General features: G+C 34.5%; 3 protein-coding genes across 11 annotated transcripts in view; 2 read left to right on the forward strand and 1 right to left on the reverse strand.

The window, feature by feature from the left end:
* The window catches only part of LOC105207730 (AT-rich interactive domain-containing protein 2), a 62,967-nt gene extending 60,166 nt beyond the window's left edge, over positions 1 to 2,801 (forward strand). For 5 of the 6 annotated variants that reach the window (XM_011177341.3, XM_011177342.3, XM_011177343.3 and 2 more), the window contains one exon: positions 259 to 2,788. In XM_011177341.3, the coding sequence (XP_011175643.1) occupies positions 259 to 382 (124 nt within the window). In that variant the 3' untranslated portion in view covers positions 383 to 2,788. Of the gene's footprint in view, positions 1 to 258 lie in introns of all 6 variants that reach the window. The other variant, XM_039457348.1, reaches the window with a different exon arrangement.
* On the reverse strand, positions 2,656 to 27,969 carry LOC105207732 (centrosomal protein of 135 kDa). Of its 3 annotated transcripts, none has more exons than XM_026134046.2 (19): positions 27,278 to 27,969; positions 26,577 to 26,877; positions 25,851 to 26,017; positions 25,394 to 25,586; positions 25,116 to 25,282; positions 24,620 to 24,815; positions 24,074 to 24,201; positions 23,887 to 23,988; positions 23,564 to 23,815; positions 23,408 to 23,503; positions 22,938 to 23,167; positions 22,660 to 22,870; positions 22,223 to 22,338; positions 7,109 to 7,388; positions 6,566 to 6,763; positions 6,189 to 6,365; positions 5,895 to 6,097; positions 5,632 to 5,763; positions 2,656 to 4,446 (listed from the first exon to the last, which is right to left on the reverse strand). In XM_026134046.2, the coding sequence occupies exons 1-19, from the start codon at positions 27,464 to 27,466 to the stop codon at positions 4,392 to 4,394; spliced, it is 3,393 nt and encodes a 1,130-aa protein (XP_025989831.1). In that variant the 5' UTR covers positions 27,467 to 27,969; the 3' UTR covers positions 2,656 to 4,391. The 3 variants fall into 3 exon arrangements, with proteins under 3 accessions (XP_025989831.1, XP_011175652.1, XP_011175651.1); XM_011177350.3 differs by having other exon boundaries at positions 22,938 to 23,053; positions 25,788 to 26,017; XM_011177349.3 differs by having other exon boundaries at positions 25,788 to 26,017; positions 27,278 to 27,968.
* Positions 13,942 to 22,267, forward strand: LOC105207731. 2 transcript variants are annotated; one of them, XM_011177347.3, is made up of 5 exons: positions 13,942 to 14,213; positions 19,077 to 19,251; positions 20,088 to 20,281; positions 20,526 to 20,869; positions 21,145 to 22,267. In XM_011177347.3, exons 1-5 carry the CDS (start codon positions 14,197 to 14,199, stop codon positions 21,873 to 21,875), a joined length of 1,461 nt encoding a protein of 486 aa, XP_011175649.1. In that variant the 5' UTR covers positions 13,942 to 14,196; the 3' UTR covers positions 21,876 to 22,267. The 2 variants fall into 2 exon arrangements, with proteins under 2 accessions (XP_011175649.1, XP_011175650.1); XM_011177348.3 differs by lacking the exon at positions 13,942 to 14,213 and adding an exon at positions 18,021 to 18,588.
* Positions 27,970 to 27,989: the final 20 nt, after the last annotated feature.

A 27,989-nucleotide genomic window follows, 5' to 3' on the forward strand; every position in this document is an offset into this window, starting at 1 on the left:
GAATTTTGATATATTCTAAAAATTGCTTTTTCCATAATTTCTGAAGAAATCTTTTAAAATCTAAAGAAATGTGAAAAGATATATTAAGGTCTACATTTCTTTACATCTTAAAAATCTTCATATATATAATTTCCGATATATTCAAAGATTTCTCATTTTATAAATTCTGAAAAAAAAAACTTAAAAAAAATTCGGAGAAAAATTTTCATCAGCGCTATATTTCTCTGCAATGTTGATCAATTTACAAATTATTTGCAGGCATCTTAGAGCGTACGAACCCCACTTGGCAGGCGTGGCGTTAAGCAATGTCGAATCATCGAGAACAATCGCACAAGTCCTTTACGATATGAACGACCAGAGTAGCAGTAGCCATCATAGGTGACCTCTTGAATCAGGCCTCTAAACGCTCTTTTTAATCTCACGAGCAGCGATCAACTTACATTATTTCGAATTACGCGGGGAGAAAGCGAGTGTATAAGTTTATAATCACTTGCTGTGCTAATACATGCCCATGGAAGTATGTACATGCATGTGTGCCTGCGTGAAGTGTGCCCATGCAGTTTGAAGGACTCGAGAGAGGAATGGTACCGAGAGAGGATAAATGTTCCATATATAGAAAAAAAGAGGCCTATAAACTTACTAGGCAAATCATTTTGCCAATTTAGATTATGATATGAATTGTAACTATAGTGAAATACGCGACACAAAGAAGACAGTTAGGTCAAATATGGAAAAGTGATAACGAGTTTGCGAGAAAAAATGAAATAGAAAAAGTGTGTATGTGTGATAGAGAGCGAAAGAGAGAAAAAGAGCGAGTGAATGAGTACGAAAAAATGAACGAATGAGAGAAAGAGAGAGAAAGAGAGGGAGAGAGATGATATTTCAGATTTAATATTAATATTTATTTTCTCAACAAGAAACGTGGAAAAAGTGTTTTTAGTAAACGTGTACAAAAAAGAAACGAAGATACTTTATAGACGTTATAGTTAATTATAATCAATATATTATAATTAATATTATATTCTATTATTATTGTATGTTTTTTTTCGTAAATCACCAAGGACCTAGAAGGTAAAGCTAAAAAAAAGCGGAATCTTTTTATGAGATGTATTTGTTAGGAATTTACGTTCTGCTTATAATTGCATATTGCAATTACATGGCTATATTATCGTCTCTCTTTGTTTTATTATTAACTAATCTAATCTACTCGACAGAAATTAGTAAGATATAACAGTACATGCATCGGCATGCTAGGGAGTTCGTTATTACAGCAGAACATTCATATCACTGCATAAATCTAATGACGTCTAGTTTAGATCAGTTTTAGCTCGGTGACTCCTAGCCATTCGACTTCTGCAATGTGTCAGGATACTTAGAAGATTTTTTACGCTCGCTGAGTAATGCAGCATATCGTTAGACAAATTTATAAAATGACTTTGTCATTAGCGTGACTTCCAATCAAAAAAATATCTCGCAAAAACTCCCGAAAAAATATTGACAAATTAACGAGTTACAAATAAGTAGGCAAATCTCAAACGAACGTTCTTTACGATCTGGATTTAAAAGGCCTAAGATCTTATATAATGATCACATTGAACTCCTTTTTTCTCTGATTTTTAATTCAAGAATTTCATTCGATATCCGTGCACGCAATTAGAATCGTATTTTCTTTGTCATTCTCGCGACAGAGCTTAGTTGGCTCTTGGCTGATGCAAACGTATCCATACTTCGAACATCTTAATTGAACATAAATTGATTGTAACATTTACACAACAATAGATATGAAATTTGTTGATATATCGTATAAAATGTAATATAATCATTGCAACGCATAATGACAAAGTTGTCTTTTGACTTAATACTCTAACATCGTTTACTTTTAAACAAAGTTTGCTCTGGAGGATCGTATAGCATTTTTTTTATATTATATAGCGTACGTGGGAAAAGAGAAGGTACTATCAAAAATACTAATTTTCTCCTAAACCAAATCGATTAAAAGAATTGTCCATTATTCGCTGAATTGATATGTAATTTATGTAAAATGATTATTTTATTTTGAATGATTTAAAGCGTTAAAGTGACAAGTATTTTATGTTCTCGGACGTCACTTCGCGAACGGCGTAGATTGCATTTATCATTTAATTTAATGTTTTTTTTTTTACACCACTACATTGCATAAAAAAATAAGAATAAGCTGATCATATTAAAATTATATATGTATATATACATATATATACATACATATGCATATATACATATATATATAAATATATAAAGATATATACATATTTGTACATAATGCCTGTATTTCATTCATGATGTTAAAACCTCTGTGTAAATTTCTTAAGATTGTAAGTTCAATGCGTCTTTAAGAGAAAACAAAGTAAAAGATTCTTGTATTATAATAGATTGTGACAAGACATAGAAGTTGCAAGAAAACGGATTTTTGTAATTATTTAAACTGGTTCGGTGAAAAGAAAAAAAACAACAAGAGGAACGGTTTCGTCTTATATTACAAAACGGCCGTTTAAGAATAGACATAAAAGTATGATAATGGACCCTGTGCGAGCCTCTATTATGTATTTTATATATAAATATATAAAAACAAGTTTAATAGCTGAACGTTTTTAGGAGGACGGAAATCTTGTGAGAGGCTTTTTATTTTTATTATTTGTAATTATACCTAGTTTACATGTTCACCGTTTCGTACGATCATCGAGATCATAAATAAACATCTGTGTAAAGGAATAAAAGAACGATATAATAAATTACTAAATACGAAGGAGAATATGGGAAAAATATATAGATTGATTATTTGGGTTGTTCTTTCTCTCCGTCGTATCGTATAAATGTGTAAAAAGTGGCAAGAAAAATTATCGAAGGATTGGACAACGCCTTATTCATCTACACGTACGTATATAAGACTATTTACGTAAAATTTATTTAACACTTAATTATTTTTAAATCCTTCATAATTATATATATGAACATAAATGTATGTAGTTGGAAATTGTAGAAAGTGTAAAAAATTTATTGCATATCAGTTGAGAGTACACAGACTTAAGAATATAAATACATTTGTATTCAGATACACACTTGTCAAGACATTTTTTATAAAATTATTTTCATACATATATAAATATATTTTTTTCTTTGAAGAATTCTTACTCAATACGTATTCATAATATTATCTCTCTTATTTATTTTAAAAGACTTGTTCAATCTGACTAAAATTGTTATTAAAATTGTTTGTCATATCATCCTTGACTAACAAAAATTAAAATTTTATAAAATTTATCGTGTTAATTAAATTGCTCAAAATATAGATTTTCCTCTTCTTTTCAATAATCTCAGAATATTTTCTATCATAATATTCCATATACTTAGAATTTTGTTAAATATTTTGAATTCTTATATAATTTTATTTTTTGTAAAACTTAAATTTACTTTCTACTTTGCTAAATTTCTAAATATAATTTGTACAGTTTTATTGTTTTATGTATACTTGATTCGAGATATATTTTTTAAAGTTTAATACGATTAAAATTATTGCTTCAAATTTCTTATATCTTCTTTGATTTATAGAAATTTAAATTTTATCAATCTATTGTGATTGATAAAATTCTGCTTAAAGTATTGTCGACTTTTATCTTTTTTCCTCCTTCGAAGCAATCAAATTTTGATGTAGGACAATTTTTTTCATAGGATGCATGTTTCTCGAGATATTTGGATGTCTCTAGTGCTCTAGTGATGTCTAAATGCTTCATTCTGTATAAGACTGTCAGTGTACATAACTTTACACATTTCTTAGTATATATATATATATATAACAATATATTTTCCTATCAGTAAGTATATCATAATATTTGATATGCTTATGATTCTTTAGAATATCCCAGTTCTTAAATTATTTTTTATTAAGTCTATGAAAGTCTAATTTACTTTCAATTCAACTTTTAATTACAATTTGTACAATTTGACTATTTTCTGTGTACTTAATTCGAGATTTTTCATAATTAGATAAATTATTATATATTTATAAAAACAATCTTGCTTATATTATCAAAATCGTTAGTTTTTCATTTCTCAAGTTTTAGCCTCTCGACGGCATTACTAATTAATTGCGCATTTGGTCCATTTTAAAAGAACCATATTAATATAATATAATATAGTCGTTTGCACGCATTTGTTTGCACATATTTACTCGATTATTTGCAGGCACAGCACAAAAATCTTTAATATTTCTCAATGTATAATTATAATGTAAGTTGCATTGACAAGGCTTGACATATATCAATTTACGTGTTTTGCAGCTCTATTTTATCAATGTTATTCTTATTTTTCCCCCGCTACAAATATTTATAGATTAAGAGACATCGCGCATAAATGTATTATATCACTACGTTTAAATCTACATTGAAACTGTCTGGAGATGAATTTAGCGACCTGCAAAAATAAACACAAGATAAGCGTCAATCATGAAACATATACAATTTAGAGCATAAATTTTTTCATAACATAAGAGAATTAACCAATCATCTTCATTTCATTTATTTCTCTTCTGGAGAAAGAAATAAAGGATTCTGATTGATTCTCTTATGCATTATGCAAAAGTCTGTGCTCCTATCAGTTCCTCGCGTAGGAAAATGCCAGGTAGCATATATTAATAGCGTAAATCGTCTTGCATCAAAAAAGCAATCTTTGTAGTTGATAAAATCCATATATTTCCTATAAATATGTGCGCATATAATACAAAAGCTATCTCAAAAATGCTAAGAATCCTTACAAAAGTCCCGAGAGTACTCTTAGAACATTATTAATTGAATAATCAATAGACAGAGACTTCTTAAAATAAAACAAAGCCAAGAATTAAAGAGCATCTAAACTAAAGCTGGTTTTGCGTGCTAAATATTGTTTATATTATATAAATACACATATATGTGTATCTATATAATTGTTATTTAAACATTATAAACAATATTTAGTACATAATACATACACCCGGCCTGGTTTATACGTTTCCTAATTTTTGACTTTGTATTATTAACTAGGTGTTTATGATACTTTTCCCGTAAGGACATTTCAATCATTTATCTATCACCGGTGGACTTGCGTTGCGATACGGACGTTTTGGTGCACGGTACGAATTCGGAGGGAGAAATACGTCTTTTAGACGAGGAACATCGACACTCAAGCAAGAACGACGTGGTGATTCGAGCACCGTGATTCGTCAGTCCCATCTGGCCGGAATCGCGTACACACGTTTGTTTGGGAATCGGGGTATACGGTTTTCTCAGCCAATCTATTTGCCTGGCGAATTCGTAATTGGCCAATTAATTATTGGCTAATTATAATCTACTTTTAAGTGTAATTGCAGTTGCTCCAGCTCTACCTGGACGTGGAAGCGACACTCTCGCCATTCGAGGTTTGAATATCCGACTGAGGACAGATTGTGCGATCTTGGGGCGATTTTTGTTGGAGGAGAATCGTGGATTCTTCAAAGGTTCTAAATTTGAGAACGATTTCGATAGGCGCAGTGTGACAAGACACAAGAGAGCTTAAATGAAGGACTCGACGGAGAAGCGATAAACTTACGATTGTCAAATATTTTTAGTGGTTATAATAAAATACCTGCGACTTTCTTCTTCCTTTCTAGCGCGGTCGAACCTCTCGTTGGTGACTTGCCTACGAAGCTCGCTGATCTGTTTGCTGTATTCCGCCGCTTGATTCTGATATTGCCTGAGCTCTGCGGATTCTGATGAACTATAATAATAACACAAGAAGAATAACATTATCATATCACAGAATCATAAAATAATTAAAATAATAATTAGAATCATAAAAGATAAACTTGCAAGGTATAATATAAAAATAATAGAGACAATGAGACGTACAGTTTACTTTGAAGTTCGGAAACCTTCTGCTTCAATCTAGAGATTTCATTTTGCAACTCTTGATTGGTAGTCTGCGCGTTAATGGATTCCTGCCTCGCCTGATCAAGAAGAGTCTCCAGTCGTTCTACAGTCACGCGATCTCTAGTAATTTGTTCTTGAACAACGCTCTGCTCGACTTTTAATCTTGATAATTGCGCCTCATACTATAAAAAATAAGAAAAAGCAAAGCGCTAGAAAAACCAAAATGACGCACAAAAAGTAGAAATGGATTGAATAAAAAATAAATAAATTTACATGCGCTTTCGCAGTATCCTTATCACCAAGCTGCTCCACAAGCGTATCCTTTTGTTGGTCCAACTTGACGCACAGGTCCCTGACTGCCATTAGATCGGCTTCGGCTTGATGCCGCTGTTCCATCTGTTGCCGTAGTTGCGTCTCCATGCTAGCGACGCTCTGCGTTAAATTGCTTATCTGAGGAAATAATTCAATTACACATATACGTAAGAATGACGCGATTTACATCCTGAAAATCGATTAGATACCTTTAGTTCTGATTTAAATTAGATTGTTTTAATTAGAATGTCGTAATATTAGATACTGTAATGTTACGAATGAGAGTACCAGTGACTCTTTGTGTTTTCTTACATCTATCGTCAAAGTAACGAAAATACCTGAGTCTCGTAACCCTTTATCAGACAGTCCCTATCCGCCAATTGACGCTCCAGATCAAGTATCTGATGTCTCGCAGTTTGAAGGGCGCCTCTAGCCTCCGCCGCCTCGGACTCCAAACTGTGATTGTTGTTCTCCAGCACCGTTGCCTCTAGGCTGAGACTTCGGAAGTGGTTTAGCATTTCCGTTCTCTCATTCTCCTGGAAACGATCGAAGAAAATAAGACGTTTGAGGCGAACGTTAAAAAAGTTGTACCATCTCACGTAATACTACGGATATTCCTAAATTCTTTCAAATTTTTTGACCGTATAGTTTTCTTTAAATAACTTTCTAAAATAGCGTTGAGTATTATAGGAAGGAGTTTTAAGTAATTTAATCGCAAACAAATTATCGTTTTTTATAGCTTAAATTTTGTTCATTATTTATTATTTTGGAAATGACAAAATGTCGAAAGCTCCTTTGTTAAAAAATATGTAGAGAAAGTTATGTAACTCTTCTCCACTTTTGGAAGCTGGGGAGCTTTTTAAAGTTTCTTCTGTACCTACTTTCCGATTTAGGAGCTCTTCAACGCGGCGGACCTCGCTGACGTAAGTCTGCAATTGCCGTTTCAGATCGTAGCACTCGGCGTGCGAGGCCTCCAGCTCATGTTGCATATTTCGCACCTCACAAGTTACCGCCGCCAGGTCGTCCTGCAGCTTCCGGTTCTCCTGAATCGCGTTCTCGCGATCCACCGACGCGGCTTCGAACTGCCGCTGCATCGTCTCCATCTCCAACCGCAGTGACCTCAGCTGACGTTCCTGTTCCACGCTCTGATCGATGCATATTCTACAATTAATATCGTTATCGTACATTGTGAAGCACAGACAAATTAATACAAGATAAGTATCTGAGAATCATAAATAAATAGTAGAAGAAAAGCTTGTATGAACCAACAGTTAACGATACATGAATTATAATTAAATTGTAATTAATAATTAATATACATAAAGAATTTACAATAACCATACGTTTCGACCCTCGATTTGGGTTCTTTTTGCGCATGAAAAAATCGTAAAGTTTTGATTATTAAATCTTCCACTTATTGCAACCATTTATCGTGAATCGTTGAATTAATCGAAAGCAAGTCTACACGTTAAAATTCATTAAAGTTAAATAAATAGATAAAAAACAAAAATCTTAGCAATAACGATTTCAATTCTTTGCGTTATTGATTATTATTAAAAATATATTAAATATACAGCGCTGATTCACACAGGTTTTTTTTCTATCGTAGAAAAATTAAACATCTAAATCGTAATATAATTATTATAACTATTATTCAATTTTTCTTTCATATCATCATCATCATCATCATCCCATACAATTTTCTATTATCGTATGGCAATCGTGTTTAATTTGTAATCGATCATTTATGCGGATCAGGCGTTCGTTTCTCGTGACGCAAGATACATTTCCGAAAGGGGACAAGGGCAGCACGAACGAATTAGGCGTTCGTCGTCTCTCAACTTGCACAACTCTCACGAAATGAGGTACGTACTTACGTGATTGGACTTTCGCATTATCATTTATATTTTATACAGATCGGATTTCTCATTGTCCGCATGTCTCCCTCCTCCCCATAAATCACGGCAAAGGCGAAATTGAACGGAGAATATCGGATCTATTCATGCGTATTGGCCGACGTGTACAAATGGTATCGAACTGAATAACAACATCATCTTGGATGAAATTTTCTTGGAAGAATCAGACACAAGAGATCTCTGCAGCTTTCATCGCGGAAAACGGTTGACGCGTGTCTATCGAAAGCCGAATCGTCGACTTTCGACGGGCTAATGAGTCAATAGCGGAAACGAATTGCAAATCGGCAGAGTTGTACAGACAAAGTCTCGCGAACGTGGCACAGACGCCGTGGACCATCGATCATCGGCCGCGCTATGCCGCGCCGATTACGCGCGGTGCCGCTTGCGTAATCGCGCGAGACCTGCAACGTGGTTGTGGCGCGTGCGAAAAATATCCGGGCGCCGGACGACTTTCTCTCGCTTCTCTTACCATCCCTCTTGACGGCAGCAACCGCAGCAACAGCCGCCTCCCACGGAAGATCTGGTCCGAGCATGAAAGTGAAAACCAATTCTGTCACGCACGCGAATCGAGGAAAGCATTTTCCGCGAGGCGTAGCGACGACCACCTACTCGGCGAGTCTACCCGAGAGAAAAATTATTTCTTGTTTTTCCAAAGAAATTCATTGTAGTATTTCAAAGATGCTTGTTAGAATCGGAATTATATATTATATCGCTATTCCAGCTACACACATACAAAATTCTCTTGCCAAAAAAAGGGATTATTCAATTTTTAGTTTTCTTCTGTTAACTATTATCGTATATGTAAAGAATATTTTCTTAACGATCTTAAAATATTATCATTTACTTGAAACAAGTAATATTTACTTAAGATAAATTTTTGTGTACGCACAGAAAAATATATATATTTATATTAAGTAAATATTACTTTTTTCGAATATTATATTAATTATATAAACCTATCGTAAGTTTACCATAAGCATCAACTTTCTTCAAAATATATTCTGATTCCTAGTAATTTCTTACTTCGATCAAGAATATTAAGTTAAAAATTCAATTTGCTTATTATTCTGACTTTTCTTCGATAAAATTTTATATCTTTTTAAGGAGTAAGGGAGATCGAGGTAAATTGGACCATGTTCCAAATAGGACCTTTTTAATTTAAATGAATACATGGCAAATTTGTGTACCATTTATAATGTTAAGTCCTTAAGAGGCGCCGAACATGACAAGTTTGACAGTTTTCTGTCATAATAAAATCGGATCTTTATATCGGAATTGCAACCTGATCTGTCGACTGGTGATCGGTCGACCAGATCTGGTCCTAGAAATGTTAAATCATTAAAATATCATGAATCATCAAACTCGGAATAATTGAATTTGATTGATTTCGACTCTAATTACATAAACTGTCACTAATTTTTTTTCTGAAATTCGTTAAGAATTTCCATTTAACATATCTCTCACCTGTGTCGAACCGCATTTGCATTTTGACAACTTTTTAGCTGATATCGTAGAGCTATAACACCCTTAATAAAATTTGTTAAAGCTAAATATAAGGGAAGGAAAAAAAAGCAAAAGTCATTATCGGGAAATTTATCTCGTTACCTCGATAATATGAGGGCAATACGTTGTGAACTTGTATAATCAATTTTCTCATAGTTTGATCGCGTGCGTACCCTTGGGCGATTCATCCGTCACGCCTCGGAGCGGATTATCATATCGCGATAATGACGATGGAAATTATGTCACGGATGTTACAGAAGAATGCATCCGCGGCGCCCGAAGAAATGATTTCTATTTCCACAAGCTTACGACAAGCCTATAAATTTCTCCTCTACAATCGGCAAAGTTTCATCGTGAGCAATACCGCGATGATGAAATTTCCAGCCATAAATGCGATCCCGGTAGCGAGTTTACCAGGTTTTTTCCCTTACCTTTCGACGCGGAAGATTTCCGGCACGCGGCACTTCGAAGCTATAGATATAACACAGAAATGTCGCTTCTCTCGCAAAATTCCTCATCTCCAGGGTGTTTACGCAAATTTTGTAAAGGAATTCTCTGAGAAAAATTTCTCTGAATTTCAATTTCCATGAATTGCTTCCCCTGAAAATTCCAGGTTTTCTCGGTTTTTCTACAGTAAACTCCCTTTTCTCAATAATGAGAATTTTCAGAAATTGCAAGTCTATGTAAATCAATTTGCACCAGATATCGTTCATCACTCAATTATCGCGCCTCGCTTCCTCTTGACTTCTCAAGTTTACATCTCACTCTCTCTTTCCACGACGCCAGAATGTTCAGAAGGAAAGTTTGCAGCCGCGACGATAGCGCAAAAGAAAAAGTACCATAGAAAGCATCGCGAGTGCTCTACAAACGTTTCTGTTAATATGCAGGGATGTTCCTCGTGACATCGGAATAATCAACGACTTGACAACTTCGTGCTGGCTTAATTGCGAAACTTTACGAAGCAAACCTATTCCACACATATTGTGAAATGTAAAATATGCGATCGATCCATTTATGGCTGTTCGCGGCGTTCTGTTACCAAAATCTGCACGATTTAAATATTAATGCTCAGCAAGATGCACTTTTTGTCGCGACACATTAAATGTGAAAGCTATGCACGATGATTCAGTAGCAACTCGCATTTTCTATTCTATAATCCAGTCGTAAAAACGGTACAGCAAGTTTTATATAAAAAATATCAAATTGTCTGATTTGAGATAAAATCTGTATTCACACATGTATAATATAAGCGTATTGAAAGAATGGTTTTGCTGAAATATTTAAAAATTAACGAAACACAGATCTGAAAATAATTTGATTGGACCTTTAAAATAATTAAACAGGATGCTTAAACTGGTTGCTAGAATGTCAAAACTTTTTGCAGCAATTATTATTCTTGAGAGTTCTGTGTGATAACACTATAAAAAATCCATTCTATTTGTTAGACTACCGAGTAGATGATGTAGCGTCATAAACAGTATTAAAATGGAGAGTATAGGAAAAAACAAACATTTTCTCTCTGCGGAAGTGATTGAGAGCTATCGATTGATTTGAAACAAAAAAGATTTCTTAATTTGTATGAATTGGTGTATCGCTTGTACTGTAATCAATATTATAAATTAAAAATTGACAAAATGCCTTTGAAAATTATTTTAATTTTTGGAAATCCGTTATTTTGTAAATTTTCAGTTTATAATATTGTAGTTTTAGTTCAAACAATGAACAAATGTATATAAACTAAAAAATTGTTTGTTTTTATATTTTAGGACAAATTTTTTAGTCGTTTTTTATCACTTCTGCAGAAGGAAAGTTTATCTTTCTGCATAGCCAATTTAATGCTATCTATATATTATTAACATTGCATAATAAAAAATACCATTATAATTTACAAAAATAATTAAATATTTCTAAAAGAGAGAGAGAGAAAGAGATGCATCTTAATTGCTTCAATACTTTCTAAAAAAAAAATTCTTGAAAGTAGAACTTTCTTCGGATCCAACAAAGTATAGAGTAATATCCTTTTAAACTTTTATTTTTCTTTTGATTCTCAGAGAGTTCCTCTCTGAGAACAGAACAACTCGTGACAACTCGAAGATAAACGAGCCGTCTTTGTTACTCATAGTTGGCTTGTTAGATCGCGTGGATAGGTGTGCATAGGTGTGCCCTTTCGAGAATTCCTCTAGTTTGTACAGCGTTACCGTTATAGGCAAAGGGCATTGCACGTTTCTATGAAACCAAGTTATGTAAGAAGCGTGAGATGACGCGTGAAAGAAGGAACCGTTGTCCCATCTTGAAATTACCCGAACGAACGACGTGTTCGTCTTGACGTTTTAATAAAATTACTTCTCACTACTCTATTTAATAAACTGAAGCGTTGCATAAAAAAAAAACAAGAAAAACATAAAAAAAATACAACATTATTCTTGGCTTGTTAGTTATTCAATAATTTTATCACATGTGTACTGCTACGAACTCTAATCTAATATTTCTACAGAGAGAATTCTTTTCTTAGAATCTACCTTCAAAATTATCTAACTTTAATTTTAGTCAATTTTTACTAAATTATTGTTATTTTATATCACGTTGTAGCAGAAATTAATAAATAAAAAGAAATTACATAAAATTCTTCAAAATACCATGTTGATTACTATGAGTGAATAAATTCTAAGAAAAAAATTCTCTCCGTGTAACGAGGAAGTATTTCCCCATATTGTACGGATTGTAGTAACGAGTCTTGTAAAATGCAATTATAATGTAGAACAAATTCTGCGCTCATCCTTATTTAAAAAATAGAAAGTCCTTACATTCCTCGACGAAATGCGATTAAACTCAATTTGGGACAATCTCGTAATTTCTCAAGGCCACAATAAATTAAGATAATGACGTAATAGCGACAGTCTTACGAGAAACGTGGCAATGATCTGCTTGCCTCTTCGATTCGGGATTGGACTAGTGTCAGAGACGGTTATGCATATCCCGTTACTGGGTTCGGCTTCAGGTCCGGCACCGAATTATGCAACAGTTCATAAAGAAGCCCACGCACCGATCGCAAGCCGATCGACGACGGAGTTTCGGGAGGTCCAATGACGATGAAAGTCCTCCTCGTGTAACGCAGATGTTGCGTGGAAGTGTCGCAACGACGATTTTTTGGGTAAACCTTGAAGAGGCAAGCGTGACATTGCGCAAAAAAAAAAGACATAAATTAAATCAAAACCGGTTTCTTTATCACGAAACTCGCTAGTTTTTCGAGGTTTCCCTGAAACGTTCATCAGATTTTAACTTATTGTAGTTTGAGCGATCTAATCTGCTACATTGAACAGATACTCTGCGTTCTGCATCGATGATGCCTGTCAAAGTCCCGTTCGACAAATGGAATCAAATCGCAGATGATCTCACTGCATCTACGTTTCAGACATATCAAAAACCCACGCGTAGAATATTGATGTTTCTCCTCCCTCGCAGCTGCACGCGCTAAGAAGCAAAGTATCTCGATAGATACTAACGGATGCAAAACCGGATACAAAAGTGCCTGCCACACTTCCTTAAAAGCGCCGTTGAAAAAACGAATGCACACATCTGGATTTTCTTCAGGAAAGGTATCAAGCTCCCGCGATGCAATTCGAACATAATGCATTGAACTTTATACCTTCCTTCAAAAATGTAAACGTCGTATCGTTGATTAAAAAATGAGTGGAGAATAACAAAGATTTTCGTAAAATAAAATGTTGAAAAAGTAAATACCATTATATTTCGATTTATATATTATAAGGGATTTTTCTTAACAAGATAAGTATGTATGTTTAGAAAGTATACAAATATTATGTAAAAAATTAACGAACGAAAACCTACAGTTTTTCAATTTAATCATTTTTGGCTGGTATCGCATAGCCAGAACATTTTGAAAACAAGAGCATGACATATTTATTTCATCAATACTGTTATTGAATGAACGAGATTATTTTCAATTAAACGACTATTAGCTAACTACTGTTCTGCCCTTCGTCGCTGCACTAAAAAAAACTTTCTTTCTAGCTTTTGCCAAATTTAAAATTATAGACATTTCTATTTCATATTAAATACATCAAGTGTACGTTAATTCAGGTACAAAGAACGAATTCAATTGCATCATTTTTTTCGCAAGGGGACAAGGAAAGGAGGAAAATGCCTTTATCGTGTCGTGGAAGATATGCTAAGACGGTTTTTCCCCGCGAATTGCACCCGGTATTAGTCACGGGGTTGAACGAACGGAGGAGGATGTCTCTCGCTTCGGCGGATTCGATTTCCGACTCGGTCGAGTTAGGTAACAGCATAGAGCTGTGAAGCCGGGACAAACGCGAGTCAGTCTCGCTGTGCTTTCCGCGGCGATAAGACCGACGAAGACGAAGACGAAGACGACGGCCACAGTCACGACGCGAAGTTTAACGCGAGCTTTGGATATGGGATGCGGTGGACCAAGTGGTGAAAAACTGGGAAAAACGTTAATTCGCGAAATAGTGACGTGACAATAGATACGTACGCGACTGTCGTCGACGAACGACAGCACCACGAAGATGTCGTCGATGATGAGGTACGTTTTCGTGAAACTGGATCGATCGTGAAGAATGAAGATGCATTGTGCTTATGATAAATCGCTTACCGTCCGGTCCGAGACTGAACGGTGAGCGGCAATTACATAAATCTTCGAAAGGTTAAATAAACATTCGTTACGATCCTTTCACTATGTTAGAACTGTGATCATCGAATGCGATGCGGTTTACAATCAACGATTGTCTGCGATGATACTCTTGAATCCTGCGGAATGCGGAATTCCTTCTACGCGTGATAAGAGTCAGTTCACACAGTAAAAAATACCGTGTTACATTTAATTTCACGTGTCGCAAACGGTCCACTTAAATTTTTACGTTTATTTTTAATGATTGTTGCATGTTCATTTTATAAGATAAATATATTGGAAAATGTAACATAAATATTTAAATATAAAAACTTAATGCAAAACATGTAACCATTGTATTAAAACTCGGCTATCTTAAAATTACGCCAGAAAAATTTAAATAAGGACCGAAAGTAAGAAGCTTTGATACAAATACAAAATGTTTTTACTGTGTAAGAAAATGACAGAAATTGAACACAAATACGTATCTCCCATCGATCGCTTCGAAATTAAAATCAAAGACTCGAGAAGTCAAACAAAAAATTCGCGCGAGTGATTGATGTTACGCGATCGCGTTGTTTGTATTGCGTGATTTTTGCGCGCGGCGCAGATCGATTATAATGTATTAGCAGACACTTTCTTTTTACGGGAACATAAATCCGCCGCCACGCTTCCGAGACGGCGGCGAGCATGCGTGATTATATAAGTGCGATCCTAACGATAATCAAAGTAATTTGAAATATCCCAGAATTCCGCGTGGTACAACGTAAACACGCGGGGCGGCCACGTGTGTGCGTGTGCAAGACGCGTGTAAGACGAGTGACTCGGATAATAACGGGTTATTACAATTTAACGACACGGAAGGTGGAGAAAGTACATCTGGCGCGAAGAAAGTAAAATCATGACGAATAAATAATATATAATAACGCGTCGCGCAAAAGTGTCGCGGGCCAAGGAAAATACTGTAATTTCCTTCACTTATGATTTTATTAAAGACGCAGAATTATATGTACGCCTTAAAAGTTGGGTTGCCAGAATCGGCTTTGTATCACCATTAGCATATTTAACATTCGCATATAGAAAAAAAAATGATGTACTAATAGCACAAGTGACAGTAATAGACAATGGTCTAATTGGAAATAATTTTCATTTAATAATTATATTTAATAATAATAATGAAATGAATACTCTTGTTGTAATGAAATGTGATTTGTTTCATGAATACGGTCATCAAATTAATAAAACTATTTTCAACTGAATAGCCTTGCCTCGTTAGCTAAAACTGTTAACATTTCTTCCCCCGTACTACAGGAACTAAAATCATTTTACATAATCTACTGAAAAGTGATACGGAAAAAGTATCACTTAAACTTTTTTTTAAGATGTAGATTGTTTTCTGCTTCATCATCTTAAAATATAAAATAATTTTTTAATATGTCTAAACAAATATTAAATATACAATTCTTTTGCGATTTGAATGATCAGAAGCAGATAATCAAGAAATTTTTAATCTTTAATTTAATTTTTTATCCTCCTACTTGTAGCTTTATTTGAAGTGAAGAAAACAAGAGTCGTTGCAAAGAATGTGAGATTATAATGTTTCATAGCACACACACATCAAAATCTTTAATTTAAAACTCTTTGTTCTCCTATAAAACGATTTGATGTGCCGTTCCTTTTTTCTTCTTTTGTTACATCAAAATTAAATTATCTTATTTAATTTTTTTCCTATTGTCTACATTTTGATCGATGCTTTATTTTTAAACAAGTTTTTTCCTGAATTTTATTTATGATTTGAGAAAAGTTAAATCTTTTCTATAAACAATAATAAGTGAAACTAAATCCGATGAAAGTATCAAATATAAAGATGAAAAATTATCTTTTCTATAACTTTAACTAATCGCAAAAATCGCAATTTTTGATGAAATAATAATTTTTGAAAACCGAAATAGCAAATCCTGATTTATTCATTTATGTGACAAAATTAAAAAGCATTTCTAAAATCACATAATATACTTATGAAAAAAAAAAAATAAATAAATAAATAAAGATGCATAATACTGCCCTAATACCGCACAAAAAAAATTATCAAATCAACAATTTATTGTTCCATGTTTAAGCAAGAATATAAAATCTTCTTGGAAGAATTTATAAATCTTTGCTCTATAAATGTAATTAAATACTAATTGCCTTTTTATATTTACTACATAAAATACTTATTTCAAATAGTAGAGCTTATAAATACATCTTTTAGATAAATACTTTTATTACTATTTTCTACTTCAACCATTTTATCCAGTACTTTAATTATCATTATTGAAATTATGAAGAAATTCGTACCTTCAATTTTTAGCCAGATATCTCAATTTCGCTACTTATATCTATTCGGAGTATCACTGCAACATTTTATTAAGATTTCTTGAACGAAACTCATTTTTCTCATTCTTGTGAAAAAAAACATTGTCGTGTTGCTTATCGCGATTAGATAAAATATTTCGCTACTTGCCTCTGTGCGCTTATTACAGAAAATGAAATCCCGCAAGCGAGAAAGTTCTGATGTAACACGCTCCCACTGGATGATCACTAATTAGTCGATTGTGTAACGGCGCGTTCACACCTGCGGGCATCGATCAGAGGAATCTCTCACGAACGACGACGACGACGACGATGCGAGTGTAACGCGCAGATAATAATCTCACCCATTTATTCACGCTCGACTGTCAAAGCGTTTCAGCGGCGTTAATTAGAGATAGGAAAAAAAAAATATTTCTTTCCGTACGCGGTCTCTCTTCGTCGTATTTACGCAAAATGGAACACGGTATAATGCGACTACTACCTCCAGAACACGAGCACCTTTACGTTTCTATAAACGGCGGGTGATTTATAAAAATCGTGCAAATTATCGGAAAAGGTGGAATGTGTGTTGCACCAGATTGCAATTATTTCTACGGCGCGTTAGGGGGATATTTCGGCACACGCCGGATGAACCGTTGCGTTAATTGGAACGACAATCGTGAGATAAATTCTAATAGGTGCTTTGTGCGAAAGGTGATTAATAAAACGCTACGGTGAGTATGAAAATTCTCGGGCTTCTCGTGGCCGTGGAAAGTCGCGGAAGAAAGCTCGCGACTAGCAATAGCATTCAAACGTTGACAAGGCCTCATACTGTTTCATTACTTCCTTGACTTTTAAAGAAAAAAAAAAAAAAGAGAAAAAAAGGAACACGAGATGCGTTTCTTCTTGAGTCAATAATGCGTGTAATATGCCGTTAAATTTACCGTGTACAACAAGACAGCAATTTACGACAACAGAGGATTAAAGATGCCGTCCAAATTGGTTTAAATAAATTTGATTAGATATAAATAGAATGGAATGCGGTTTGGACATGGCGTCAGGGTCGACCGGAAAAGTCCAATGAGTGGAAAAAGCCATGATAAATTCCGATTTTTATTGTCTCGGACTTTATCCAATAGAATTAATTGGACAAAAATTATTCAAATAAATCATACGTAAAATATAATACAAAAATTACTATTATTAAAAAAATATTTTTATATGATTAACTAACTGCGTCTTTAGACTCTTACCAGAGAAACGTGTTGACTCTTCAGTGCATTTCTTTTTGATTCCTAATCTATTATAGATTTTATTTGGAATATAGAAATTATAAATAAATTGAAAAACACTCTCACTTGACTCACTCATTGTTTTTTCTCTGATTAGATTCTTTTAATAGAAAAGATTACATTTTGACAATATTTTCCAGAAAGTACTGCTTTTTTACCACGTGCTTTTACAGCCGATTTTATCCCAAAGATATGGAATTTTGTTAATTTTAGTTCGAGTAGGCAAAACTGTTCGCTTTGGTATACTTCGAGGCACGAACTGTAAAATTTGGGTAACACTCCCGGTCAAAGAGACCGCGGAAAGAAGAAAGAAAAAGAGAAAAGACCTTTTGCTTTCTGCGACGCGGGAAGCATTTATATATGTGGTGCATTCTTATTCCGCACACATGTCGTCATCCTAAGCCCTGCCGCCAGGGACAATGCCATTGCCATAGTGAAACAGTGAAAGTATGGTCATTTTGCCCTCGCTGTCGCGCTACTCGCAATTCTGCCTCCTTCCCACTCGCGCTGCTCGTACGCACGACACGCGCATCGACGTTTCGCGCTATCGCGATAGTCTCGTTTTGAATGCCGCATCTATCGAAGAGTGCTCTCCATTATACCTGCAGCGCGGTGCAAACTCGGTGAAATTGTACTTCTACGTCCGACTGCGTCGAAGATGAGAGGTAACGTCTACCATTCGCGGTGGTTTTTCATCGTCCTACCGTTTGCAATTAATCAATTGTGTTATTTGTTTTGCGGAAACTGCGATTTCTCGAGTCTCATCAGGGGTGCGTTCAGAGTGAACCCGAGTGCACCCAGGTATCATTTTCTCTTTGTTCGATAAGCAAGAAGGATAAAATGATATCTGGGTGCACCCGGACGTTCATTCTGAACGCAGCCCAGTAGAATTGCCAGATTGGGAGAGTTTTCCCTCAAATTTGGCTTTTATTATTATCACGGAGGATTTTTAGGAAAGACGAAAAGTTTAACGGAACTCTTAGGAAAGAAACTTGTAAAGATCTAGAATTTTCATCCTTCGTGATAATGGGAAAATCGAAATTTGGGGAAAAATTCTCCAACCTGACAACTCCATCAGCGTCCTTCGTTGCGAAGCAATTTGCATTTGTGGCAGTTTGTGCAGTGTCTCAAGGTAACACAAGACAATTTTCAGCGCGATGCGGATTCTCCTAGGGTGCCTCATTTGCCTACTGTCAGCGGTGCACGCGAGGACCGCGATAATGCCGCCACCGTGGGCCGATCCCTCGAGCAACCCCTGTGCCGCGCAACCGCGCGGTTGGCAGCTGCTGTACTGGCCGGCCGACGGAAAGTGCTACAAAATATTCCAGGCAGGTGCTAATCTTCTTTTCCTTCTCAAGAATTATGCCTCTCGCGCGCCAAGGACTACCGACGTGCCACGACTGTTTTACAAGACACGTTTAAAGGGATTTTCTATCGTGTCGCGCTGATTTTTTTTTTTTTACTTCTTTTTAAGAATTGTTTTTCAAGAAAAGGTAAATGTTTTTCAACATTTTTTTCTTTACATCTTCTTTAACCTTTATTTATTATTGTTCGAAAATTAATTCTTTATTTCTCCAATAAAAAAAGTATGAATAATAATTTATTAATAATAGATTAATATATTTGACCTTTGTACGGTTCATCGATAATCATAATTCCGGCCTCCTCTTCCAGAGTAGACTCTGGAATTGAAAACTCAAATATCAATTTAGTCAGAATATTCGCGGAGCTTGAATTATTTATTTCGTCCAATAAATAAGTAAACAGCATTTATTTAAAACAAAAGAATTCAATTTTATGTTTTCAAGTCTCGAAAAAATATAAAAATTAAGTTATCAAGATAAAGTATCAATAAAATCCCATGAAAATCTATGATTTTTAAGAATAAATAAGAAATTTCTTAAAAATTTATATTTTCTTAGTTTTTCTTGGCAGTAAACATTTTGTTTATAAATTATTATTATTATAAACAAGTTAATATTCATATTTTGTTAAAAAAATAGGGAATCTTCGAATAATAATAAATAAAGAACGAAAAGTAACTTTTTGTAATTTCTTTACCTTTCTTAAAAAAAGAGGAGGGGAGAGAGAGAGAAATGACTAGAAGCTAAAAAATCAGCGCGCCAAAGTAGAAAACTTCCTTAAAGAAATCATTTGTGAACAGATTGGCGCCCCGTGTCCGGAGACTATGGAACTGGGCCCAGCCGCCGGTAGCGGCGGAACAATCGCGGAATGCAGGTGTCCTCCAGGAACCGCACAATCATCTAGGGATGCTTTGTGCCATCCGATATTCACAAGAGCATCTTGCTCCAAGGGTCAATTCTTCGCACCTGTGCCCGACCCACCCAACAAATCAGGGTAATGAAAACGTAAATAATCAAACAAAAACAAAAAAGAACCAACATTTTTAGGGGGTGATTTCACTCCTTCGTTTTTTAAATCGGACAGAAAAGAAATTTATTACATATCAAAGTATTCTCTATTTATTGCCAAAGTGTCCTAATTTTTGAAATTTTCAAGTTGAGACCCTTCCCTCATTAATGAGTTAATCTTACTCGCGACCGAATAAAAACAGCCATGTGTTCATTACGGACATCTTTAGTACGAAGCCACGTTGGGGAGTCTGTCGTGATCCCGAAAGCTGCAACGAGCAGGGCGAAATCTACTGGCCTAGGGACGGCAAGTGCTATCCGAAGTTTAGCAAAGGCCCATGTCCACATGGCGAACTTCTCGTCAAGGGTGAGGATGGTCTAGCAACCTGTTCGTGTTCAACTGCTGACGAATTGAGTAGATACTATTGGCTGGGAAACGGCGGCGGCTGTCACGAACACTACACCAAAGGTCCCTGCTCGGAGCCGGGAGAATTATTTCTACCGGGTGGTACGTGCGGCTGCCACCCTCAATTGCCTCACTATCACGAGCCGAGCGGGATGTGCTATCAATTAGGTGAGATATGTAATCGGACAATATGCTTAACTTGAATAGCGATCATATAACTCTTTCCCTAAAAGTAAAAAATGAAAAGGACGACCTTTTAGAATTTTACTTGATTCGATTCAATTCTATTCGTATTCGAATAATTCGTACATCTCTAATCAGATTGAAAACGATCTGAGGAGATTAAGATCCCGCTGCAATTTCTTATTTCATTTCTTCAATTTGTGAGTTTTGAGTCTTCGTCCTTGGTAAAATATTTCTAAATTCCTAATATGAATTATCAGGCGGTGTTGGTCCATGTCCGCAAGGACATCACTTCGTAGTGACAATGGATGCCCGATCGTCGCAGGAAGAAGTTGTGCGAGCCGGATGCGTTTGCAAATCGGGCCATGTATTGTACAAGGATGGGCTTTGCTATCGATTACACACGAGAGGACCCTGCGAGAATGGCTATATGCTGGTAAACTCGTCAACCTGCATTCCCGTGCCATGCAAACGCGGTAGATTGTACTTCCCTAGAGAGAAGACTTGTTACAAAATTGGTATGAGGGGACCGTGCCCGAGCGGGCAGATAGTATTGTACGATTATAATGTGAGGCCGTCTCTCGATGGGATCGGTTACAATGGCGTGTGTGGATGCAACAACGATATGAGGAACACCGGCAGGTGTCTAAAGAATGAAGGCGACGATTGCGAGAGCACGCCAGGTATGGTGAGGATTAGGAAAACCTGTTACAAACTGTATACGCAGGGCCCGTGTACCGCGGGAGAATGGCTGGTCGCTCAGAGGACACCGAGGAACAATCGGCTGTGGCAACAAGAAAAACCACGATCGAAAGCCAGGTGCGAGTGCCGACCTGGCTACAAGAGAATCGTTCAAAGTTCTGATAATGCTCTGGAGGAGCTAGAAAGCGATAATCTGATCTCACCATATAGTTGTCAGCCACCTGCAGTGAGCCTGGCAAAGTTTCTCAATGATAATATTAAATCAGTGGTTGATTTAATAGCTCGATAGTTCATATATCGCTGCGCAGTTATCACACAGCGAGGTACTTATAAGTTTCGTTGAAAAATATATTAATTTTTCTTTTTACTTAGTATAGTATGCGTGCGATATATTAAACTTTTTAATTAAAATAACGATGATGATTGATTTAATTCTGTACATAATGTCACACAAATTATCGTTTAGTTTTATTTTATGCTTATTTATTTATTGTGTTTCATATTTTAAGTACTGTAAATATCGTTTTATTAACTTTACAAGCCTAAAGTTTCTTATAAGACATATGAGAGACATGTGCCAATATTTTTTAGGAAGTTTGTCAGAAGTTGTAAATAAACATAGATATATGTACTTACTCATTTTTATGCTGTAAATCACGAACTTGTTGTTGCACTCCCTCAGTTTGTTGGTCCTTGTGCATCAATTCTCGTTCTAATGCAGCGATCTTTTCCGTCTTTTCGTCCAGTGCCATCTGCAAAATTAGTAAAATATGATATCAATTTTATATAAACTATTTGTGCAGGGTTGGAAAATAACATATTATTTACAGAAGTTATAGTTAAAGTTTTTTTTTAATAGCAATACATAAACATTACAAGAAATTAACAGAAAAATAACTTATTATTTTTTTAACAACTATAACTGTAACATGTTACTTTTTAGAATTAATTACTTGCAGTGGTAACTACAGTTACTTTTATAATTACATGATTAATATTACTTTTATAAAGTAACTTTCTCAATCTTGTATTTGAAATCTTAATACAATTTACAGTTACAATATTCCACTTACCAATAGCCGATCTTTCTCCTGGTCCAAGAGCGTCATGCTTGAGCGCAAAGTATTTATTTCTTGCTTCAGCTCTTTAATTTGATCATTCAATTGCATCTGTTGCTGCTCCATACTTTTGTTGCGATCCATAGCTTTGTTCAATTCCGATTCTGCCTGCGACAGTTGGCCTTGCGCGTCTCCCAACGCCTGATCCGTTTGATCTTGCAACGTTCTATGATGGAAATTTTACAAAATTAAAATTACATTTAATTTCCAATAAATAAAATCCAATGTATTACCGTAATTGAAAATATTGCGTCCGTTGCGCCATTAATTCCTGCTTTGTACGGCGCAGTTCCTCTTGCACATCATCCAATTGGTCCTCAAGACCGTTTATCGCCGCTCTTTTCGTGCCCTGAGTGACCAACAGATCTTGCCGTTCTTTTTCCATATGTTTCAAACGATTCTCCGCCTCGATTAAATTTTCTTTGAGACGAAGTTGTTCGCACATATGCGCATCCGAAATTTTCTATGTTTCCATGTCCAGCCATGCATTCACAACATTTTGCCACACCCACACCGCAAGGCAAGAATTAATATAAGTCAACATTAATTAACACACATTGTTATCAAACATAAATAATTAGTGAAATAACAGGGGTATTAAGATATATTATTAATTTTTCTATTAAAATTAAAATACATATGGAAGAACAAGGAATAGGATGATGTAAAGTTAATTTAACTTATAACGATTTTTACTCTCTACCTTAAGTCTCTCACGTAACGCATCGCGTTCCTCTATCAGTCGTTCAATATCTGCTCTAGCCGTATCCCGCTCTCGTTCCAAACGTTCGAGTATTGTCTAAGGAAATTAAAAATGGAATAAGAATAAAACATATTTTACTTGTAAATCGTTAAATACCTTTGTCGTATTAATGTCCCCAGAAGATATTGGCGAGTCAGTAGCACAGGTACAAATACGGACGGGTTTACACAAGCTGCACGATCTGCAAGGAATACACTGTCTCTGTTGGCTCTTGTAAGTTTGCAATCGTGCTTCTAGATCTTCCTTCTCATGACACAATTCTTCCTTCTCACGATGTGCTTTACTTAAAGCTTGTTCCTTATTACTTAAATCGCGTTTTAATTCACAAATTCGTGTCCATAAATCAGCCTGCAATTTGTTACAAGTAATAAAATTTTTGTAATTTTTTTGTACGCGTTTCTTTTCAGATTAATACTTACGTTATCCTTGTCAAATACTCTGCGTTGCTCGTCCCTACAATTAATGTATTCCTTTCTATAGTGGTCTCGTTCTATTTCCAATCGCTGAATCGTCTGCTGCAGCTATAAAATAAATGTCCTTTATTTTTAATATCATGTTTTTAAAAAACCTAAAATTGAGTAACTTAAATAAGCTTTTTCGACTTACAGATGTAATTTTTAAATCCGCTTCATCAATCCGTTTTTGCATATCACAGTGGCTTGTATCTTTTATAATTTCTCTATCTTTAACCATTGTCTGATCCACATCGTATTTCTCATTTTTATTTTTAAATGCTAAAAAAGATATAAAAAGTTATTATAATATATTTTTTAATATAATTATTTTTTTATTAAAGGTTTATTAAAATTTATATTTAACATTTTCTGGGCTGTGCATTTTAAAATAGATTTACTCTCAATACCAACTCTTTTCTTCGACATTCCTTTAGTTTTATGATTCTTTTCCCCCTTTTCTTTTACTCTGATTGTTCCTTTCATTACTTTGACCAAAATTATTTTTAAGTTCTTCTAATATTTTATTAATACAATGTAACTGACTAAAATCTTGCCTTTGACACTCGTTTTCTTTAATCAATTTTTTCTCTTTCATTATTTAAATTTTTCTCTGCAATATTATTTGAAACTTTCACTTTCGACACAAATAGCCCAGATTGTCACAAAGAAATTAAAAAGATGAGCAATTATGACATACCAATGACTGTTAGTTGATTAATCTTGTCAGACATTTGTTTTTTTTCGTCTAATGCAGATTCCAGAGTACGCTGAACATTACGTTTTTCAAGCTTGCAAGCTTCTAAATCTGCTCTCAATTCTTGCACTTCTCTATGTTCTATAGTTAATTGCCGTTCTAAGACATGTACTTGCATCAGGACGTCTTCTAACTTCTCCTAAACAAATGTAAAAGTGTAAAAATAAAGAGATCATATTAAAAATATTAAATGTACAAATCAAAATTTTTTTTGAATGACACCAAATTGAGCCGAATCGTTAAAACAACATAATTAAGGTTGAATTTCACAGATAATAAAAAATAATATAAAATATATAAATAGTAAAAAATAATATAAAACATTTCTAAAGAAGAAAAATAATATTGAACATAATATTAAAACATCTCTCAATTGATTCATTTTAGAATTCGCACAGCTCTAAAAAAAACATACATTAATAAAATCCTGAATAATTACCTGAAGTTTACAAACTCTCCTGTTATTCTCTTTGACTGTAGAGTTGCAATCGGCCTCTACAGCTAATGCAACGTGATCTATATCTCTTAATTCTTTTTCTAATTCCTCATTTCGAGATGCTAATTTCATTGCTTGAGACATAGCATCATGTTGCTTATTTATAGATTCTGTTTCATTCAAGAAAAATTGAATACGTGAATTGGACATTTTTATACAATTAAGTAATTATATTAAAAAAATGTACTGTAAGAATTTTTCTATTATACTAAGTTCCTTGCCTTTTAGTTGTTGTTCCAGTTCCAATTTGGCCTGCTGAAGAATTCTCACATCACTAATATCCGAAACGTCGTGGGTAGCACCAGCTTTTTTTTCCATTTTTTTGCAAATACAGTCCTTGCTAATTGCAGCATAGGAACGACCACCTTCCAACATTTTTCTCAGTCGAATTATTTCTTTTTCTTTTGTAGTCAACTAAAAAAAGATTTTTTTTCTTTTATAATATACTACAATAAAAAATACATATTTTCTTGAATATTGTTACCATGCGTCAATAATTTTTAGCATGCAGAAAAGCAATTGTTAGCATGAGCAACATTTCCATTCCTTTTCGTAGAGCATTCAAGAGACAAGTCAAGAAATGCATGCATAAATATATATTGATGCTTAGTATACCTGTTTCTCGAGAGTATCTATGGTATCAGTTTGCAAAAAAAGCTCCTCTCGTAATTTTGTTACCTCCTGACTCAAGCAATTCATTTTATGATCTGCCATGCTTATTATATCTACTATCTTAGGTTCCACGCTACTCAATTTTGGCAGTGAGCCGCTGCTCTTTGCTCTTGGCATCGGTTCAGTCTCTAAGACTGGTCTTCGGAGAGGAAAGCAAGGACGCTTCTTAGAAGCTGTAAAAAGTAGCATAAAAGTATGCATCAATTGATAAATCAAACATGTTACATAAAAAAAAGAATTAAAATCAAATTAAAACTAATATATTCTATTTAATCATTGTTTCATATATAAAAAAGAAGTTATATGCTTACTCGTATATGAATTTAACAATCTTATACTTAATAATAATCTTACTTATATATAATTTAATTTTTTTTAAATAATCTTAAATTTCAGCAAAACATATTTTTATTTCAGCATATAGTCATCTAAAATGCACAATATATTTTAATAATACTATTAAAAATTCTAATTCTTGATTTAAATATTGTTATTTTTTTCTATTCAATATTTTTTCCTCTCAATTCATAAAAATTATTGTTAAATAATGAGAGTATATTTTTCTTGATGAAATTGTACAAACTTTCCTCACGTAAGCAAATTATGTTTGTTTAACGCTATGTAATCACATTTTAACATTTAAACATTTCAAAAATAAAAATGTCCGCAAAACAAAAATTTTCTTTTTTTTGTTTGCAAGTACTTTGTCATATTTGTAACAAGATAACTTACCAAGCCCAACATTAATAATAGTTGGTTTTAGACATTTGCCCTGAAGCTCTAATATCTTCTTGGACTTGGCAGCTGATTCCGCCTCCAGCTCCTTAATCTTGTGTATATTACGTGAGGATGCCAATTGCAGATCGTTGCATTCACATTCCAACTTGTATATCTGCCTTTTGAGATCCTTGACTTGCCTCTGATGCACCTCTTTAATTTCTATCAGATCCGAATGAAGCTGATTACATTCTTGCACCAATCTCGCATTATCACATTTATAAGGATCAACTGTCAATTGGAGCTGACTACATGCCTGTTGGTCATAAATCAAATTATATTGTATACAAGAATACCTTTTTAAGACTTGTTTTTAATACTAAAATTATAGTAAAATTCTTCAAAGTTCATGCTACAGTCACAATTTTTAAGAATAAATTCTGAAAGAAAATTCTCCCAATGTATATGTTAAGATAAAGAACAAGTGAAAGAGAAATTAAAGTCAGTCTATATTAACAGAAATAGACATAACAGTGATTTACAGTAATTACTTGTCAGTAATATTATGACATGAGATGAGACTCCTCTTTTCATACTAGCTTTAACTTGAAGTTGGATAATAAAACTGTAAGATATTCAAATGTTTCCCCTTTACAAATCTCCAAAGGAGTAAAAGTGAACTTGATCTCACAAATACTCGCTAATAAACAGCATACCTCAACGTTTTCCTGGGCAATAGATTTAAAATGCTTGAGACTGTCTGTGGTTTGAATAAGATCGGCCAGCAAAGCCTCTATCAGTGGTAGAGCATCCAGCGACAGTGCCTGCTTGTACCCTAGATTATCCAGGTGCTTCCTGACCGTTCGGTACTTGGCGGCGACGTTGTACTCTACGTCCCCGCTCATCCTTGCAAGATTTATAGAACGGGCCGCGCAATTTGTACTTTGATTATAACGAAGAGACAAAAGTCACAACGCTGTGATGGTTAAAAAAACGTAATCTTGTCTTCATTGTTGAAATAATGCAACATAACAATGATCATCGTATCGTTAATTTATTGTGTAATAAACACGGATATAGTTATGAGACATTGCGATTGAAATCGCGTAATAAATAATTTTAACAGCTCCTTAAGTCACTAATGATCGTTCAAATCATATGATTTGCGATCACATGATAATCATTCCCTTTCATGCTACCGAGTAATCCTAACCTTTGTTGTTGGTCATAATTCTAATAATGCCCTTAAAATACACTTATTTTGCCAGAAATGTTTCAGGAGAACTTTATTCTCAGAGCTGTAATTCATGATTGTTCATGATCTTTTCTAGAATCAGTAGAATCTCTTTCCCACTCTTTCCACGAACTGTTTTTGAAACGGTTGGTTTGAAAGTGCTTGAAAGTGTTGCCAATATAGCCGAGTCAGAT

The sequence above is a fragment of the Solenopsis invicta genome, chromosome 14, assembly GCF_016802725.1.
Source record: "Solenopsis invicta isolate M01_SB chromosome 14, UNIL_Sinv_3.0, whole genome shotgun sequence".
Classification (NCBI taxonomy): Eukaryota; Metazoa; Arthropoda; class Insecta; order Hymenoptera; family Formicidae; genus Solenopsis; species Solenopsis invicta.

Excerpts from the sequence above, each read along its gene's own strand:
- LOC105207731 (XM_011177347.3), top strand. Across the intron at positions 19,252-20,087 it reads AGTGCTACAAAATATTCCAG|ATTGGCGCCCCGTGTCCGGA; the intron begins GCAGGTGCTAAT and ends ATTTGTGAACAG. Across the intron at positions 20,282-20,525 it reads GACCCACCCAACAAATCAGG|TACGAAGCCACGTTGGGGAG; the intron begins GTAATGAAAACG and ends GGACATCTTTAG.
- LOC105207732 (XM_011177349.3), bottom strand. The coding sequence starts at position 27,466 with ATGAGCGGGGACGTAGAGTACAACGTCGCCGCCAAGTACCGAACGGTC. Across the intron at positions 6,366-6,565 it reads TAAAGGGTTACGAGACTCAG|ATAAGCAATTTAACGCAGAG; the intron begins GTATTTTCGTTA and ends TTATTTCCTCAG. Across the intron at positions 6,098-6,188 it reads AGGATACTGCGAAAGCGCAT|TATGAGGCGCAATTATCAAG; the intron begins GTAAATTTATTT and ends TATTTTTTATAG.